Below are 16,385 nucleotides of genomic sequence, written 5' to 3' on the forward strand. Positions count from 1 at the left end.
AAGGAAGCTGTTACTTGGCTGCCATCTTGCTCCTTCTTGATCTCTTATTATTTTTTAATGTGGAAAAATCAACGCAGCATTTATCATTTTAAGCATATCTAGGTGTACAGTTCCGTAGCATTAAGTACATTCACAATGTTGTGAAACTATTGCCACCATCTATTTCCAGAACTTTTCAATATTCCATACTGAAACTCTGTACCCACTTAGCAATCACTCTCCAGTCCTCCCTTTCTATATTTTCCTTTTTTTGTTGTGTTCCTATCCAGTTTTGGAATCTAGGTAATGCTGGCCTTGTAAATTAAGTATTTTTTCCTCTTCAGTTTTCTGGTATACTTTGAGAATTGGTATTAGTTCTTTGGATGTTTGATAGAATGCAGCAGTGAAACCATCAGATCCTGGGTTTTTCTTTGATGAAAAACACTTTATTACTGATTCAATTTCCTCACTTGTTATTAGTCTACAGATTTGCTCTTGCGGGTGGCACCTGTGGCTCAAATGAGTAGGACGCCAGCCCCATATGCCGTAGGTGGTGGGTTCAAACCCAGTCCCGGCCAAAAAAAAAAACAGATTTGCTCTTGCCTTATAACTTAATCTTGGTAGGTTGTATGTGTCCAGGAATTTATTCATATCGTCTGTGTTATCAAATTTTTTGATATATAGTTGTTGATAATAGTTTCTTATGATCTTTTATATTTCTATTGTATCAATTAATAATTGTCTCCTTTTTCATTTCTGATTTCATTTGAGTGTTCTCTCTTTTTTTTTTTTTCTAAGTTAGTCTAGCTAAAGCTTTGTCCATTATGTTGATCTTTTGATTTTTTTTTTTTTTTTTGAGACAGATTCTCAGTATGTCACCCTGGATAGTGTGCTGTGATGTCACAGCTCACAGCAACCTCAAACTCTTGGACTTAGTGATTCTCTTGTCTCAGCCTCCCAAGTAGCTGGGAGTACAGGTGCCTGCCACAACACCTGGCTAATTTTTTTTGATTGTAGTTGTCGTTGTTTGGCAGGCCCAGGCTGAATTCAAATCCACCATTTTTTCTCTGAGCTTTATTGTTTCCTTCTACTAATTTTGAATTCAGTTTTGTTTTTGTTTTTTTAGGTGCTTGAGGTATATTGTTAGGTTATTAGGAGTCCTTTTTTGATGTAGGCTATAAACTTCCCTTTTAGAACTGCTTTTGCTTTGTCCCATAGATTTTGGTATTATGTGTTTCCATCCCCTGGTAGTCTCAAGGAATTTTGTATATTTTCCTTTTAATTTCTCCATTGACCCCATTGGTTGATCAAGGAGCAGGTTGTTTAATTTACATGTATTTGTAAAGTTTCCAAAGTTTTTCTTGTTGTTGATTTCTAGTTATATACCATTGTGGTCAGAATAGACACTTAATATTACCCCTGTCTTCTTAAATTTGTTAAGACTTGTTTTGTGGCCTTCTACATAGATCACTACAAAAGTTTTGAGACAGCCCATTTTATGGTCCATTATTTCACTCCAGAGAAACAGTCAACAGTGTCCTTCTGGGTCTCCCATGCAAGTTTCGACTTGCTTGGCTCATCAGTGTTGCTGGGAGGGCTTCATTTGTTTCCGTCCATGCAGATTTTATGTTTAGTGATTTTTGTGTATCTCAGAACTATTGTAATGACCCATGTCCTGGAGAATGTTCTATGTGTAACTGAGAAACGTGTATTCTGAAGATGTTAGTGAAATAGTCTGTAAATATCTGTTATGTCCATTTGATCTATGGTGCGATTTACGTCTGATGTTTCTTTGTTGTTTTCCTGTCTAGACAATCTAGCCATTGTTGAAGTGGAGTATTGAAGTTGCCTAGTATATTGTGTTGCCTCCCTTCAGGTTTAATATGTGCTTTATATGTGTATCTGGGTGGTCAGTGTTGAGTGTATATGTCGTCACAATTGTGACATCTTCTTGAATTGATACCTTCATCTTCATATAATAACCTTCTTTGTCTCTTCTGACTGCTTTAAGTCTATTTTATCTGATATAAGTATATTTATTCCTGCTTGCTTTTGGTTTCTATTTGCATGGAATATCTCAGAACAACAGTGCAAAAGTGAAGAGCAATTGAATCAGTCAAAATCAAGACCTGCTATGTCTATCAAAATCAAGAGTTGTGCTGAACCATTTGTGCTGTTCAGTCTAGGCATCAGGAGGGTACCACTACCACAGAACCACATTACATCAGCTAGATCTGTGTCCCCCAAAATCAGATGCTGCAAAGCCTGTCTCTCAGCCTCTAAAATACTTTCATAAGCCAAGTGTCTTTATAACTGCCCCTTGTAAATGGAAAAATACACTTCGTTTTTACCTTCTAGATTTCAACTTCTTAATTTAAAGTTTAGATAAACACATAGCTAGTAGTGGTGACTGTGCTGGACAACATAATTCTATGTTCTTAATTTTTTCTAGTTCTAACAACTACTAAGAGGGGAGTGTTAAAAAATCTTCAACTATTGGGCAGCGCCTATGGCTCAGTGAGTAGGGCGCTGACCCCATATACCAAGGGTAGAGTGTTTGAACATGGCCCCAGCCAAACTATAACAAAAAATAGCCGGGTGTTGTGGCGTGCGCCTATAGTCCCAGCCACTCAGGAGGCTGAGGCAAGAGAATCGCCTAAGCCAAGAGCTGGAGGTAGCTGTGAGCTGTGACACCACGATACTCTACAAAGTGAGACTCTGTCTCTAAAAAGAAAAAAGAAAGCTTCAACTATGATTGTGGATTTGTCTCCATTTGATTAGTTAGGTTTTGTTTTGTGCATTTTGAAGCTCTATTATTATATACACAGAACTATTGCATCTTTCAGGTGAAATGGCTTTTTAGGTATCATTTCTCTTTGTGTTAAGTATGCCTTGTTTTGAAGTCTAGTTTATTTACTGTTATCAATATGCTATACTCAATTTTTTTCATTTACTCTTTGGTCTTTTTCCACCCGTGACAGATCTTTTTCCTTCAGGCACTTTAAAGGTAGCACTTTTTTGTCTTCTGCTTCCATTATTCATATGAGAAATCAGCCTTTTTTCACGTTATTTGTCCTTTATATGCATCTTTTTCCCTTCAGCTGCCTTCAAGGTTTTTTTCTTTACATTTGAGTTTGGGTGATTTGACAATGATCTGTTCAGTGTAATTCCCTTTGTATTTGTTCAGCTTGAGGTTTGCTGAGTTGTTAGAACTTGTAAGTTGTTTTCCACCAAAACAGAAATTTATTTTTAAAATATTTTTTTACAAAGAAAACTCCAGGTAAGATGGATTTACCTGTAAATTCTATGAAACATTTCAGGGAGAAATAATACTAATTACAAACAGACTCTCTCAAAGGAGAAGAGAGAATATCCACCAGCTTGTAACATTAAAAAAAAAAAAAGCTCACTATAAAAGGATAACATATCATAACCAAGTGAATTTATTCTAGGATGCAAGGTTAGTTTTTAACATTTAGAAATTACCATATTAACTTTCCAAGAACATAAAAGGTCAGAGATTTTTCCCTTTTTTCAAGCTAACAAGTTCGCCTACCACAATCTCATGGATACTACAAAAGACACAAGACTCCTGGGTTGTATCAGAGCTGAGGAGACCTCACATGCTTAGGAAACTCCAGTCTTTACAATGGGCTAAAATCAGACCTGTTCAACTATTGCCTAGAAGTAGCTATTATTTTTTTTATACTGGACAGCCAACAAACACTCTAACAGAAGACACCATCTCTAAGATCATTCTCTACATAAATATTTTGGAAAACATTTTCTAGAACAAAAGCTGTTTAATTTATCTATTCACAAGGTATTGAGAAATACAAGACCCGTGAAGAATGATCTCCTGACAATGACCCCCCTGCTGCAAAGAAAGGAAACTACAGTGGAACCTCCATAGTTAACCACCTCCTTAAGTTGACCAAACATTCACAGACTGGATATGCACTCCGTGTATCAGGACAGGAGGCCTAGTTCCTTATGTTGACCACCTCCACGTGTTGACCAATTTGTTACAGTCCCTTGTGTTCTTCACAGAGATTCTACTGTATATGATTATCTCATAAGATGCAGAAAGAGCATTTGACAAAATACAGTCCCCATTCATGATATTAGAAAATAACCCAGTGAACTAGGAATAGAAGGGAAAAACGTGTAGCTAAATCATATACAATGAAAAAAGATTGAATATTTTTTCTTTAGGATTAGGAACACACAAGGACTGCGTACTTTTCTATTCAGCATTGCACTGAAAGTTCTAGCTAGTTTAATAAGAAGAGGGGGGAAGGCATAAAGTTTATAAAGGAAAAAATAAAACTATTGTTATTTGCAGTATCATGATTGCATGTGTAAAAAACTTTGTAATCTACCAAGGAAAAAACTACTAGAACTAATAAGTAAGGTTTTAGCAAAGATGTACAAACATAACTTTTGCAAAAATCCAAAACTTTAAATGACCTGTGAATCCATCACCAGAAGAAGGGATAAAAAAACCATGACATATAAGTTGAGTATTCCTTATCTGAGATACTTGGAACCATAGTCTTTCAGATTTCTGATTTTGTTAAATTTTGAAATATTTGTATTATACCAATTGAGCTTCCCAAATCTGAACGTCCAGATTTCCCTTGATCATCATGTTAGCACTCAGAAAGTCTGGAATGAACCTGGGCAATAATGAGACCCCATCTCTACAAAAAATTAAAAAATTGGTCACCTTGGTGGTTCATGCCTGCAGTCCCAGCTGCTCAGGAGGCTGAGGCAGGAAGATCACTTGAGCCCAGGATTTGAAGACTGCAGTAAGCTATGATGATGCCACTGACTCTAGCCCAGACAACAGAGCAAGACCCTGTCTCAAAAAAAAAGTTTGGGATTTCGGAGGATTTCAGATTTTCAGGTTTGGAATACTCAACCTGTATTCATATGGCAAGATAATCATCAAGAAAAAGGAGAAAACATTCTCAAAAACATTAAGCTTGGCAGAAGGAGACAGGTATAGATAGAAGAGAACATTTTGAATGTTTTTACTTGTGTGGAGGTGGGAGGAAATTGAATATAAAGCAAGGGAACTTTCTGTGATTATCAGTATATTCTGTATCTTGTTTGGATTGATGACTTACCTGGGTTCATACACTTGTCAAAACTTGTAAAATCAGACACATAAGGTTTGTGTATTTATTATTTATAATTATATCTCAATAGACAGCATTTGTTGAAAAAAGATCACAAAAATAACAGAGAGAAGGGACAAAGATTATTGTGCATATGATGACCAAGAAGGCAAAAGAGGTGGAAAATAGGCAGATTTAAAATGTCGAATAATTGGCCTGACTGAAAAGGAGACAGGAAAAGTATAACAGGAAAAATACAAAGAAAGACTAGAAAAATTCTCCTGTTATGAAGGAAAACATGAATTAGCCATATATGAGGGACCCTCTTCACTGTGTGAGGTAGGTGCCATTATCTTATTGCAGAGATGAGGAGGCTGAGACTCAAACTGATCAGGCCACTTTTCAAGGATCTCATAGTATCTTCGCTTGAGAAGATATGACCTTGGCTGAACTAAGAGGTAACAGTTGGAAAGGAAGCAAAAATGATTCAGGACTATTTTATAGGTAAAAATAACCTTATCTACCTCAACCTTGGCCTTGTGTATCAGGGAAATTCATTTTACAGATCTGAAAATGCCACCTTTTTTGAGATTTTCATGATCCATCGAGCCAAAATTAGGCCCTCTGCTATACTGTAGTAATACTTTGGACATATCTGTATCACAGAATTAATTATAGTGTATAGAAATTATGCGACCACCTCTGTGTTAAGAGGACCTTCAGGTTGGCATCAGCATCATTAGAAATAATTGAAAGGACGAATGCATAATTACAAATGTCACTCCCAAATTTCTTACATCACTGTGGATAAATAGTAGCATTCACGTGGACAAGCACACTGGGAGGAGGAGGTTTCATAAGAGATCATGAGGTTTTGTTTGAACTTATTGATATAGACATACTTTAGGACCCCTAAGGGAAAATACTTACAAACTGGAACTTCAGGGAAGAAGTTCAGAAAAGAAGTAGGCCTGGGGATAGAATTGGAAATTATTAGCATATCAAGGATAGTTGAAACCATGGAATTGCAGAGTTTACTAAACCTAGTTGAAGGATAGACCCTGGTAAGCATTTATGTCATCTGGGGTGTGAGGATGGGTAGCTGGACAAGAGTGGACAAAGAAGAAGCAGTAACTCTCTGTACACACACACGTAAATATCCCATTCAGCTTGTATTCCAATGGCAGAAAGCCACAAAAGGGTTCATTTTAAATCTCAAATGGTTGAACAGACAGAGGTTCACTTCGTGGAGCATTCATAGCAGTAAGTTTCCCCTATGTTAAAGCTTTTCATCCTAGCTGCCAGGTATAGTTTAACCATCTCAACATCGTAACAGTTGCAGTGTAAAAGATACATTGCCCTTAATCACAATATCCACTAACAGTGATTCTCAACCTTCCTAATGCCCCGACCCTTTAATACAGTTCCTCATGTTGTGGTGACCTCCAACCATAAAGTTATTTTTGTTACTACTTCATAACTGTAATTTTGCTACTATTATGAATCGTAATGTAAATATCTGACATGCAAGATATATTTTCATTGTTACAAAGGGATCGCAACCCACAGGTTGAGAACTGCTGCATTAGAAGATTCCACATTCTTCCTCAAAACTATTGGCAAAATGAATTTCTCTGCACTGACTTTTAGAGCCATTTAGCTTAAGCATCTTCTTAGGCAGTAATTTAAAGATTGGCCATGCAATTATTCAAGACCTGTAGGTACAGTTTAGAAAAACTTTAGTCTGAATCATGAGTAGGCACCACAGATGGCCTGGTAACCAAAGAAGACCACAGTCAAAAAGGACCACCTGCTCAACAGTGGTTGTTGCGATTTGCTCTGCTTTTTCTATGTTTTTTTAATCTCTTTTTATAATTTTTTTTTTTTTTTTTTTTTTTGAGGCAGAGTTTCACTCTTGCTTCAGGCTAGAGTGCCCTGGCCTCAGCCTAGCTCACAGCAACCTCAAATTCCTGGATTCAAGGGATCCTCCTACCTCAGCTTCCCGAGTAACTGGGACTACAGGTACCCGCCACAACACCTGGGTAATTTTTCTATTTTTAGTAGAGATGTAAAAATACTCACTCTTGTTCAGGCTAGTCTCAAAGTCCTGAGATCAAGCAAACCTCGCTTCTCAGCCTCCCAGAGCACTAGGATTACAGGCATGAGCCACTGCATCTGACCTGTTTTTTATCTCTTTACTCATTTGGAGTCTTTTTTCCCTTCTGGCTATTTCAAGGCCAGTATAAGAAACTCATTTAAGCCATTTCATCTTGACAGAGTGTTTTTGAAGCTTTGTATGATCACAATTAGTCTCAGAGTGGTCTAAGAAATAATTTTATATCCTTGCTTTTAAAATTAGACCTTAGTAAGGACCAAAAACATGCTGCAGTGAAGCAGCATATTTAGGGGAAACACCGGTCTGCCTAGGAGTTAGAAGACCTCAGTTCCAGCTCTGTCATGTAGATTAGTGCTCTGCCATCCTTGAGCCTCAATTTCCTCACCTATTAAATGGGTGGTAGTACCAGTCTGCACTTAGTGAAATGGATTTTCTCAGACCCTGCTGGCAGAACTGTAAGTTGCTTCAGTGTCTGTGAATGTAGTGTGGCTATGTGTACCAAGAATCCTAAAAATATGCATGCCCTTTGACTCAGTAATTCTGCTTCTGGAAAGTAATCTGAAATCTGGCAAGGATGTCCACACAAAATGTTCCACACAACATGGTTTATGATAGTGAATATTGAAAACAACCAAAAGTTCCAAAAAATATTCCACTGGTAGAATAGTCAGACATAAAAAAATACAATGTTTATATGTCTAGTTAAACCTCTGGAGCCTAGATCATTTTACTGGAAATACATAGTTTTTTTAAAAAAAAAGATTATAGGGCAGTGCCTGTGGTTCAATGAGTAGGGCGCCGGCCCCACATACCAAGGGTGGCAGGTTCAAACCTGGCCCTGGCCAAACTGCAACAAAAAAATAGCCGGGTGTTGTGGCAGGCACCTGTGGTCCCAGCTACTTGAGAGGCTGAGGCAAGAGAATCACCTAAGCCCAAGAGCTGGAGATTGCTGTGAGCTGTGACACTACAGCACTCTACCGAGGGTGACAAAATGACACTCTGTCTCTAAAAAAAAAAAAAAATAGATTATGTGATACCACAGGATATAATTAGCAAAATTCAATGTCTAAACTCAAAGAGTGTTCAACCTTTTTCTTTTCTGCTGTCCATTGGAAGAGTAAGAGTTGTTCTGGGGCACACAGTAAATACGTAAACACTAACAAAAGCTGATGAGAATAAAAAGGTCTGTGCATCCTTTTCATGGTATCTAACACCACAGATAAGCAAAATAGTCCTCAGATAGTCTGCATGTGGCCCATAGGCTACAGGGTGGACACTCCTGATAGAGTAAACAACCGGGTTCCATCAAGAAGTAAGCTTTCAGCCGGGTGTGGTGGTGCACACCTGTAACCCTAGCACTCTGGGAGGATTGCTTGAACTCCTGAGAGACAAGTCTGAGCAAGAGACCCTGTCTCTACTAAAAATAGAAAAGCTAGCTGGGCATTGTGGTAGGTGCCTGTGGTCCCAGCTACTCAGGAAGCTGAGGCATGAGGATCACTTGAGCCCAAAAGGTTTGAGGTCGCTGTGAGCTGATATAAGGCTAGGTGCCCATAGATCAGTGGTTAGGGTGCCAACCACATACACCAAGGCTGGTGGGTTCGTAGGCCCAGGCCTGCTAAACAACAGTGACAAATACAACAAAAAATAGTCAGGCATTATAGCCAACACCTGTAGTCCCAGCTACTTGGGAGGCTGAGGCAAGAGGATTGTTCAAGCCCAAGAGTTTAAGTTTACTGTAAGCTATGACACCACTACTGAGGGCAACATAATAAGACTCTGTCTCAAAAAAAATAATAATAACAGATGTAATACATATTAACCAGTCATAATCTATGGTTTTTATTTGGATTCTAATATTTTAAAGGAACTGTTAAAAATGTTAGGACATTTATGATACATTTGGGAATTTGAACAGTAGTTATTTGATGGTAGTAAGAAATTATTGTGATTTTAGCTGGATGTGGTGGCTCACACATGTAATCCTAGCACTCTGGGAGACTGAGGCCGGTGGATTGCTTGAGCTCAGGCGTTTGAGACCAGCCTGAACAAGAGCAAGACCCCATCTCTACTAAAAATAGAAAATCTAGCCAGGGGTTGTGTCAGATGCCTGTTGTCCCGGCTACTTGGGGGACTGAGGCAAGAGGATTGTTCAAGCCCAAGGTGACACCATGGCACTCTACCCAGGGCAACAGAGTGAGACTCTGTCTCAAAAAAAAAAAAAGAAGGAGGAAAGAAATTCAGTATAATGTTACAATGTCAACAGAAATACATGAAAAGAAATTTATCAAACAGTGACTTTATTTAAAGGTAAAGTTGTGGCCAACTTTTTTTCTATAATAAACCTATATCACTTTAATAATCAAAAAAAGAATTTTCCACTTCCTTTGGTCAGAACTCTTTTAGAAACTTAACTTGAAATAACAAGCAAAAATAGTAAAACAGCTTGTGTACCTGGGTGTGTGGAGCTGGATGCCAAGGCTCTAAGCACAAGCCAGTGCTGCATGATGACTTCCTGGGCAACAGATGATATATAAGATGATAATGCTGCATATTTTCTTATAAGATTATAATACCCTTCCCATGTTCAGATAAACAAGTACTTACCATTTGTTACAGTTGCCTGCAGTATTTGTTACAGTAACGTCTGTATGGGTTTGGCTCTCCCACATACCCTAGGTGTGCAGCGAGCAGGCTGTACCACCTAACTTTGTGTAAGTACGCTCTGTGGGGTTCACACAACGAAAAATCACCTAATGCTCTCACTCTCGCTCTCTTTTCTCTCTCTCTCCCCTCTTTCTCTTTTCTCTCTCTTCCTTTCTCTCCTTCTTGGTGCTGCTCTGCAGCATCCCTCCCTCACCAATAAAAACCTTTTGTACAAGTGAAAAAAAAAAAGAAGAAGAAGAAGAAAGAAAAGAAAAATCACCTAATGATATGTTTTTCAGAACTCATCCCTGTCATTAAGCAGCACGTGACTGTCTGCCATTAGGGCTTCATCCTTTTCTCGCAGTCCTGCTTATCTCCACCTGGCTTTATTCTATAGGCTTGTCCTCCGTGTAACAAGTTGGCTACTTGGAACCCCCAGACTCACGTCTCTCAGTTCACATCTCCCCAGTAGAAAGGGACTTTTCCTCTGGTCTTATATTCCACAGAAGATGCTAAAGGGTCCTCCTCAGGTCATGTACTCATCCTGGATCTAGTAGTTACAGCCAAGGTGATGAGTACGTCGACTGACCTGGAGCACATGCTCACTCCTGCTCTAACAGGAGGGCACCTGTATTTCATAGCTCCCCGCCCCCCAGACATGAAATGGGAGAGGAAAAAGTTCTGGGAAGACAAAAAACAAAGCTTCACAGTCTGCTCCTCATGGTGTTCTTGGGATAAGTCATTGGGATGATTAAGGCAAAAAAAAAAAAAAAAAAAAACACTTTCTAAATTGAAAAGTTCTGTGCAAATGTAAAAAGCAAAACATTTTAAAAGTCCGATTCTATTAAGTTAGATTATAATAAGATCTCAAGTGTACGTGTATTAGTCTGTCAGTTACCTTCATTATAAGAGATGAGGGCTGGTGGTCATCACTGCACACTTCCCAATTTTAAAACTGTAGGACACACACAGTAGCCCAGATAGATTTATTTTCTAATGTAAAAGGAGAAAAGGGCATTATTTTGCACCTTCTCAGTAGTAAACTTGGAGATGGCTCCAAACATGAAGCATGAAACATTCATCAGATTCTCTGTTCACAAAGAGCTGTGTCGGTGAATGAATAGTGATGGAAATTGTAGTGGACTCACAGGCCTCAGTTCCTTCAGACATATCTCAGAAAGTGAATGTGTTGATTTGCAGAACCTGTATTTATGGTTGTACCCTCCTTTTACATGTAAGTTCAGCAGCACTGGATCTGTAAAATCTCCAAGCTAAGGTTAATATATCCATAAGAGTCCGTTATAGTCTTAAAATATTCTTTTCAATGATTGCTGCTTTGTGGACTAATGAAAGAATTAATATTGTGAGTCCAGTTTAAGAAACAGCTCTAGAAAACTGTTATTAAATGTTATTGCCAACCCTCAGGACTGGTATTTTTCATAATGGCAATTTGACTCTCACTATTTGTTATGCTCTTAATAGTGATAGAGTTTTTTAAAATGGAAAACCTGCAGTTGGCATGAGCAGTTTAAGTGGTTATAAGAGCATCTGGGTTGAATCACTGTGTTGTATTCTCTAATTCCTTGCATTCTTGTGAGTTTGGCTCCATAGGTTTTTTAAATTCTTAATTATTATAGGTATGTAATAGCTGTGTATTTTTAGGGTACATGTGATGTTTTGATACAGGCATAAAACATGAATTAATTAAATTGGGATAATTGGGGTATCCATTACCTCAGGCATTTATTATTTCTTTGTGTTAGGAACATTCTAGTTCCACTCTTAGTTATTTTAAAGTATGCCCTAACTTACTGTTATTATTGTCACTTTGTTGTTCTATGAAATATTGTTTATCCTAATGGCTTTTTAACAGCATAAAGGTCATTATAAATCATTTCATCTATTGTCAGACTCTTTAGACCAGTAAAAATGATCAGGTAATCATTTTCATTCATTTTTCTTAAAAAGTAATATTGGAATACTAAAGAGAGAAGAGAAAAATAACTCTTACAGAAATAGCTGATTAATTAGGACTAAATCTAAGGAAATTTTCACTTGATATGCTTTATTTAAACCTGTGTTGAGAGAGTCCAGGCCTGTATATAGTAAGATTTATCATTGAAGGTGAAGATGTTGAGGCCTATGCAGATTGATAACATATGTTTCTCCTCCACATCTAGCTACATGGTGAACATAGGTCTGATTGACAAACTGTGTGCCTGCTTCCTCTCGGTGCAAGGTCCAGTGGATGAGAACCCCAAGATGGCCACGTTTCTGCAGCATGCCACAGGGCTCTTACATGGAATGTGCACCCTGTGCTTTGCCGTCACTGGAAGGTAAGACTCCATCTCAGTCTGCACTCAACTCTTGGGATGTCTCTTCCATTTTGTCATCATTGGGTTGTTTCATAGGGATGCATGTGGTCATTGGGTCCCTTTCCTCTTTGTTCTTCCTGTGTCATCAGCTTTCTGTATTGAGATATGCATTATTTTTCTCGTTTCCCTGGGCCCCATCTTCTGCCACATGTTCCTGCCAAAGTCAGTATTTCTTGTTGGTGTCTAAACTTGACTGTCCCTGCTGGAAGAGACTGAAGAAATCATTCAGTCCTCCTCCCACTGAGATCCAGCGGGCTCAAATGATTCTTCTGGAGTCATTGAATCAATGACAGCGCGACCAGATCAAGCCAGGCCCTCAGCTCCAAATGGAGCAGCCTCACAGTGCTCGTGGCCGTCGTTCATGTGTTTTTAGTCAGAGTCTCCTAAGAGTATTTATTCTCCTTCTGTCCCTTCTTCCAGAGCATTTCCATGAGTAAAGGAAGAGAGCCATCCAAATACAATAGCTCCCTGAAGTCACACGACCCATGGGCATGAGTAAAGTCAGTGTGTCAGGAACTGCTACAGACCTGCTTGGCTCTATAGACCCCACCTATCCCATCCCACCCTGTGCACTGTCATCAAAATACTTCTGTGGGAAAGACAGGGGACACTTCTATATCTCCTTCCTACCAAATAAGGATCATTTACAATAATGACTCTGTTTCTTTTTTTTTTTTTTTTGAGACAGAGTCTCACTTTGTCCCCCTCAGTAGAGTGCAGTGACATCAAAGCTCACAGCAACCTCAAACTCCTGGGCTCAAGTGATTCTTATGCCTCAGCCTCCCAAGTAGCTGGGACTACAGGTGCCCACCACAACGCCCGGCTATTTTTTGAGATGGGGTCTTGCACTTGCTCGCGCTGGTCTCAAACTCGTGAGCTCAGGCAGTCCACCCAGGTGTGAGCCAGCACTCCCGGCCCATGGCTCAATATTTATGAAAGGCATATGACGTAGGGGGCATATTGAGGATGTCTGGTAAAATAATTTTCTTACAATGAAATTCTAAACAGCACTTATACGTATTACGTATTTATTAGGGATTTTCCTGGTAGAAAACTAATTATTTGAAACTTCTAAAGTCTAGTTTTGTAAAGGAGTATTATCTATCTAGGTGCAGTGGTACACAGAGTACCAATGACTGCTTGTATATTTGGAACATTTTAAGAGAGGGAATTTATTTTCTAAAATAAAAATTCTCAACATTTCTTAGTTCATTATAACATAGGGCCCCTAAAATCCCCTATTTTTCTTCTTTTTTTTTTTTTTAAGAGACAGAGTCTCACTTTATCGCCCTTGGTAGAGTGCCATAGCGTCACAGCTCACAGCAACCTCCAACTCCTGGGCTTAAGCTATTCTCTTGCCTCCCGAGTAGCTGGGACTACAGGTGCCCACCACAGAGCCTGCCTATTTTTGTTGTTGTTGCAGTTTGGCCAGGGCTGGGTTTGAACTGGGCACCCTCAGTATATGGGGCCGGCGCCCTACCAACTAAACCACAGGCGCCACCCAAATCCCCTATTTTTCTTTGCTCCTACCCAGTCCCTCACTATCAGTCCCATTTCTTGTAAGATTAAGGCTGTCTGAGATGTCAAGGAAGCCAAGCATGGCCTTATTCGGTGTTCTGCATTAGTCTGTTCCCATCAAGAAACGCAGACAGAGCTTACCTTCCAGGGATTGCACAAAAACTCAGGAAGTAACTATCTATGAGTGTGTGACCTAAGTAGAATCAGGTAGTACCATGCTGTAGTAACAGGGCTCTGTCCAGGGCAGTGGCACATGCCAGCTTCCTGGAAGCCACCATTGCGCCCAGCTGGTTCCACTGCAATGGCCAGGCCCCTCCCTGGGAGTATCCTCTCACCCAAGAGACCCTTTGGTCTTCACTCTTTTTGTATACACAAGCCTGTTCCACTGTGCTCTTCTCTTGAATCCATGACATTTGTCATGGATCTGGGTCTTCCCGTATAAGGTGGTTATACAGTTTTTGGGCTTCAGATTTCACTTACATGCAGGTTCAGTCACCTAAAACCTGGGGAACTTGAAAGAAACCAAAGGTCATTCACAGTCACTCACTTCTATAGGGAAAGCCACTGACTTAAATTAGAAGCCAGGATTTCTAGCTTGGTGTTCCTACCTGCTAACTTCATATTATTCAAAATGTGGGAACATGAATTTCGTTTCATTGAAAATTTCCTCAGTTACATATGTGGCAAACAGGACCCTGTTCTCTTTAACAGACACAGTCATGCTCTTGTCCTGAAGACACTCACTGAACATCTGTCTTATGCCAGATGTCTTACTATACCAAGCTAAGTATTGAAGACACTGCCCTGAGGGAGCCCAGAGTCTAGTGTGGCGTCAGCTAAATGTTCTTAGTTACAACATGATAGCTACAGCAGAGAGTGTGCACAGAAGTAAGGCACAGAGGAGGCCCAAAAAGCTTCAGTAGCATAATCTAAAAGGATCCAGAATAAGTAGAGAAAAAATTCAGTTGAGAAAAAGGGCATAATATGGACATTGTATGGTATAGCAGATGACCTTGGTGCCTCTGGTTCACCCAAGAGGTCACCTGCCAGTGGCTTCCTGTATTTCTCTGCCTAAGGATATTCTCTGGACAACGAGCTATTTGCCAGCATACCAGGGATTTAATACCTCCAGGGCTGACCCTCAAATAATCAATTGGTGGATAATATCACAGCTTTCCTAAGCCTTTGTGGGACAAATCCAAGGTATGTTCTGTACAGTCTCTCAGAGGGGACCAGTTGCAACCTGTTTGTCCTTAATCTGCTTTCTCCTTCCCTATGTCCCTTCTCTAGCTCCTCACAAATGATCTATTTGCATCCATATTGTTTCAGGATCTGCTTTGGGGGTACCCAAACCAAGAGATATGGACTACAAGGCTTTGTATCACATTCACTTTTGACGTAGCTATACAGTAAGGTGACTGTGGAGAGGGGCAGGAGATAAAGTATTAAATGAGCTCTGTGAATGCTGGTTCTCAGGAGGCTCAAGAGAGAAAGCCACTGAAGTTGTTTCAGAGGTACATTGTAGAGCCATCACTCCTGAAAAGTATAGAGTTGGCTGGAGTGGCATAAGCCTAGAGGCAGAAGGATTAGTAAAGAGGCTCTTACCCTGATCCAAGGGAGAATGTTGAGGGCCAGTGCAGATAGAAGGAAATACATTAAGAGGAAGCAGAGTAAACATAGGGGAGGTGACGTAGGGGCTGATGATGTGGAAGGGGAAAGGAGGGGAGGGGTCTGGAAAGACTCGCAGGTTTCTGAAAAGTTTGAGTGGTAGCCAATATCATCTCCAAATTAGAAAATACAAGCAGTTTCTTATAGTGAAAATATTATCATCAATCACAGTATAGGATTATCATATATGTATATAGACTTTGGTCTACTTGGATAATCCTTAGGCCTGTCTATATTTATTGTATATTTTATACATGTAATAAATTTTATACACAAATTTAAAATAAAATTTTATGTTTATTTTATATATCATATATGAACTATAATTGTTTTTGTTTGTTTGTTTGTTTGTTTTGAGACAGAGCCTCAAGCTGTTGCCCTGGGTAGAGTGTCACGGCATCACAGCTCACAACAACCTCCAACTCTTGGGCCTAAGTAATTCTCCTGCCTCTGCCTCCCAAGTAGCTGGGACTGCAGGCGCCTGCCACAACACCCAGCTATTTTTTGGTTGTAGTTGTCAGTGTTGCTTAGCATGCCCAGGCTGGATTTGAACCTGCCAGCTCAGGTGTATGTAGCTGGCGCCTTAGCCACTTGAGCCACAGGTGCCGAGCCTAAATATATGGATTTTAAATCAATGATTTGCTGTTGGTAGTTTTTAACAGTTCTTAATCCGTTTTTCCCCAGGGTAAAAATTTTCTTCTCAAACTTCAGTTGCTTGACAAATTTCTTTTACTAGGTAGGACTTGTTTTAAAAAGTTATTGTCTTGGGTGACGCCTGTAGCTCAAAGGAGTAGGGCACCAGCCCCATATGCCGGAGATGGCGGGTTCAAACCCAGCCCCGGCCAAAAACTGCAAAAAAAGAAAAACTGTCTTAGAAGAAAGGTCCAAGAATTTCCTAGCTTAATTTACGTAGAAATTCCTATCCTTCAGTCTCCCAACATTTCCTGAAAACTACCAGACCAC

The 16,385-nt window shown here is 39.6% G+C and overlaps 1 protein-coding gene across 1 annotated transcript in view; it reads left to right on the forward strand.

Annotated features, from left to right (window-relative positions):
- Positions 1 to 16,385, forward strand: part of SCAPER (S-phase cyclin A associated protein in the ER) — a 580,407-nt gene that overhangs the window by 511,579 nt on the left and 52,443 nt on the right. The window contains exon 27 of the mRNA XM_053594624.1: positions 12,042 to 12,197. Within this exon, the coding sequence (XP_053450599.1) occupies positions 12,042 to 12,197 (156 nt within the window). The remainder of the gene's footprint in view (positions 1 to 12,041; positions 12,198 to 16,385) is intronic.

The sequence above is a fragment of the Nycticebus coucang genome, chromosome 6 (assembly GCF_027406575.1).
Source record: "Nycticebus coucang isolate mNycCou1 chromosome 6, mNycCou1.pri, whole genome shotgun sequence".
Lineage (NCBI taxonomy): Eukaryota > Metazoa > Chordata > Mammalia > Primates > Lorisidae > Nycticebus > Nycticebus coucang.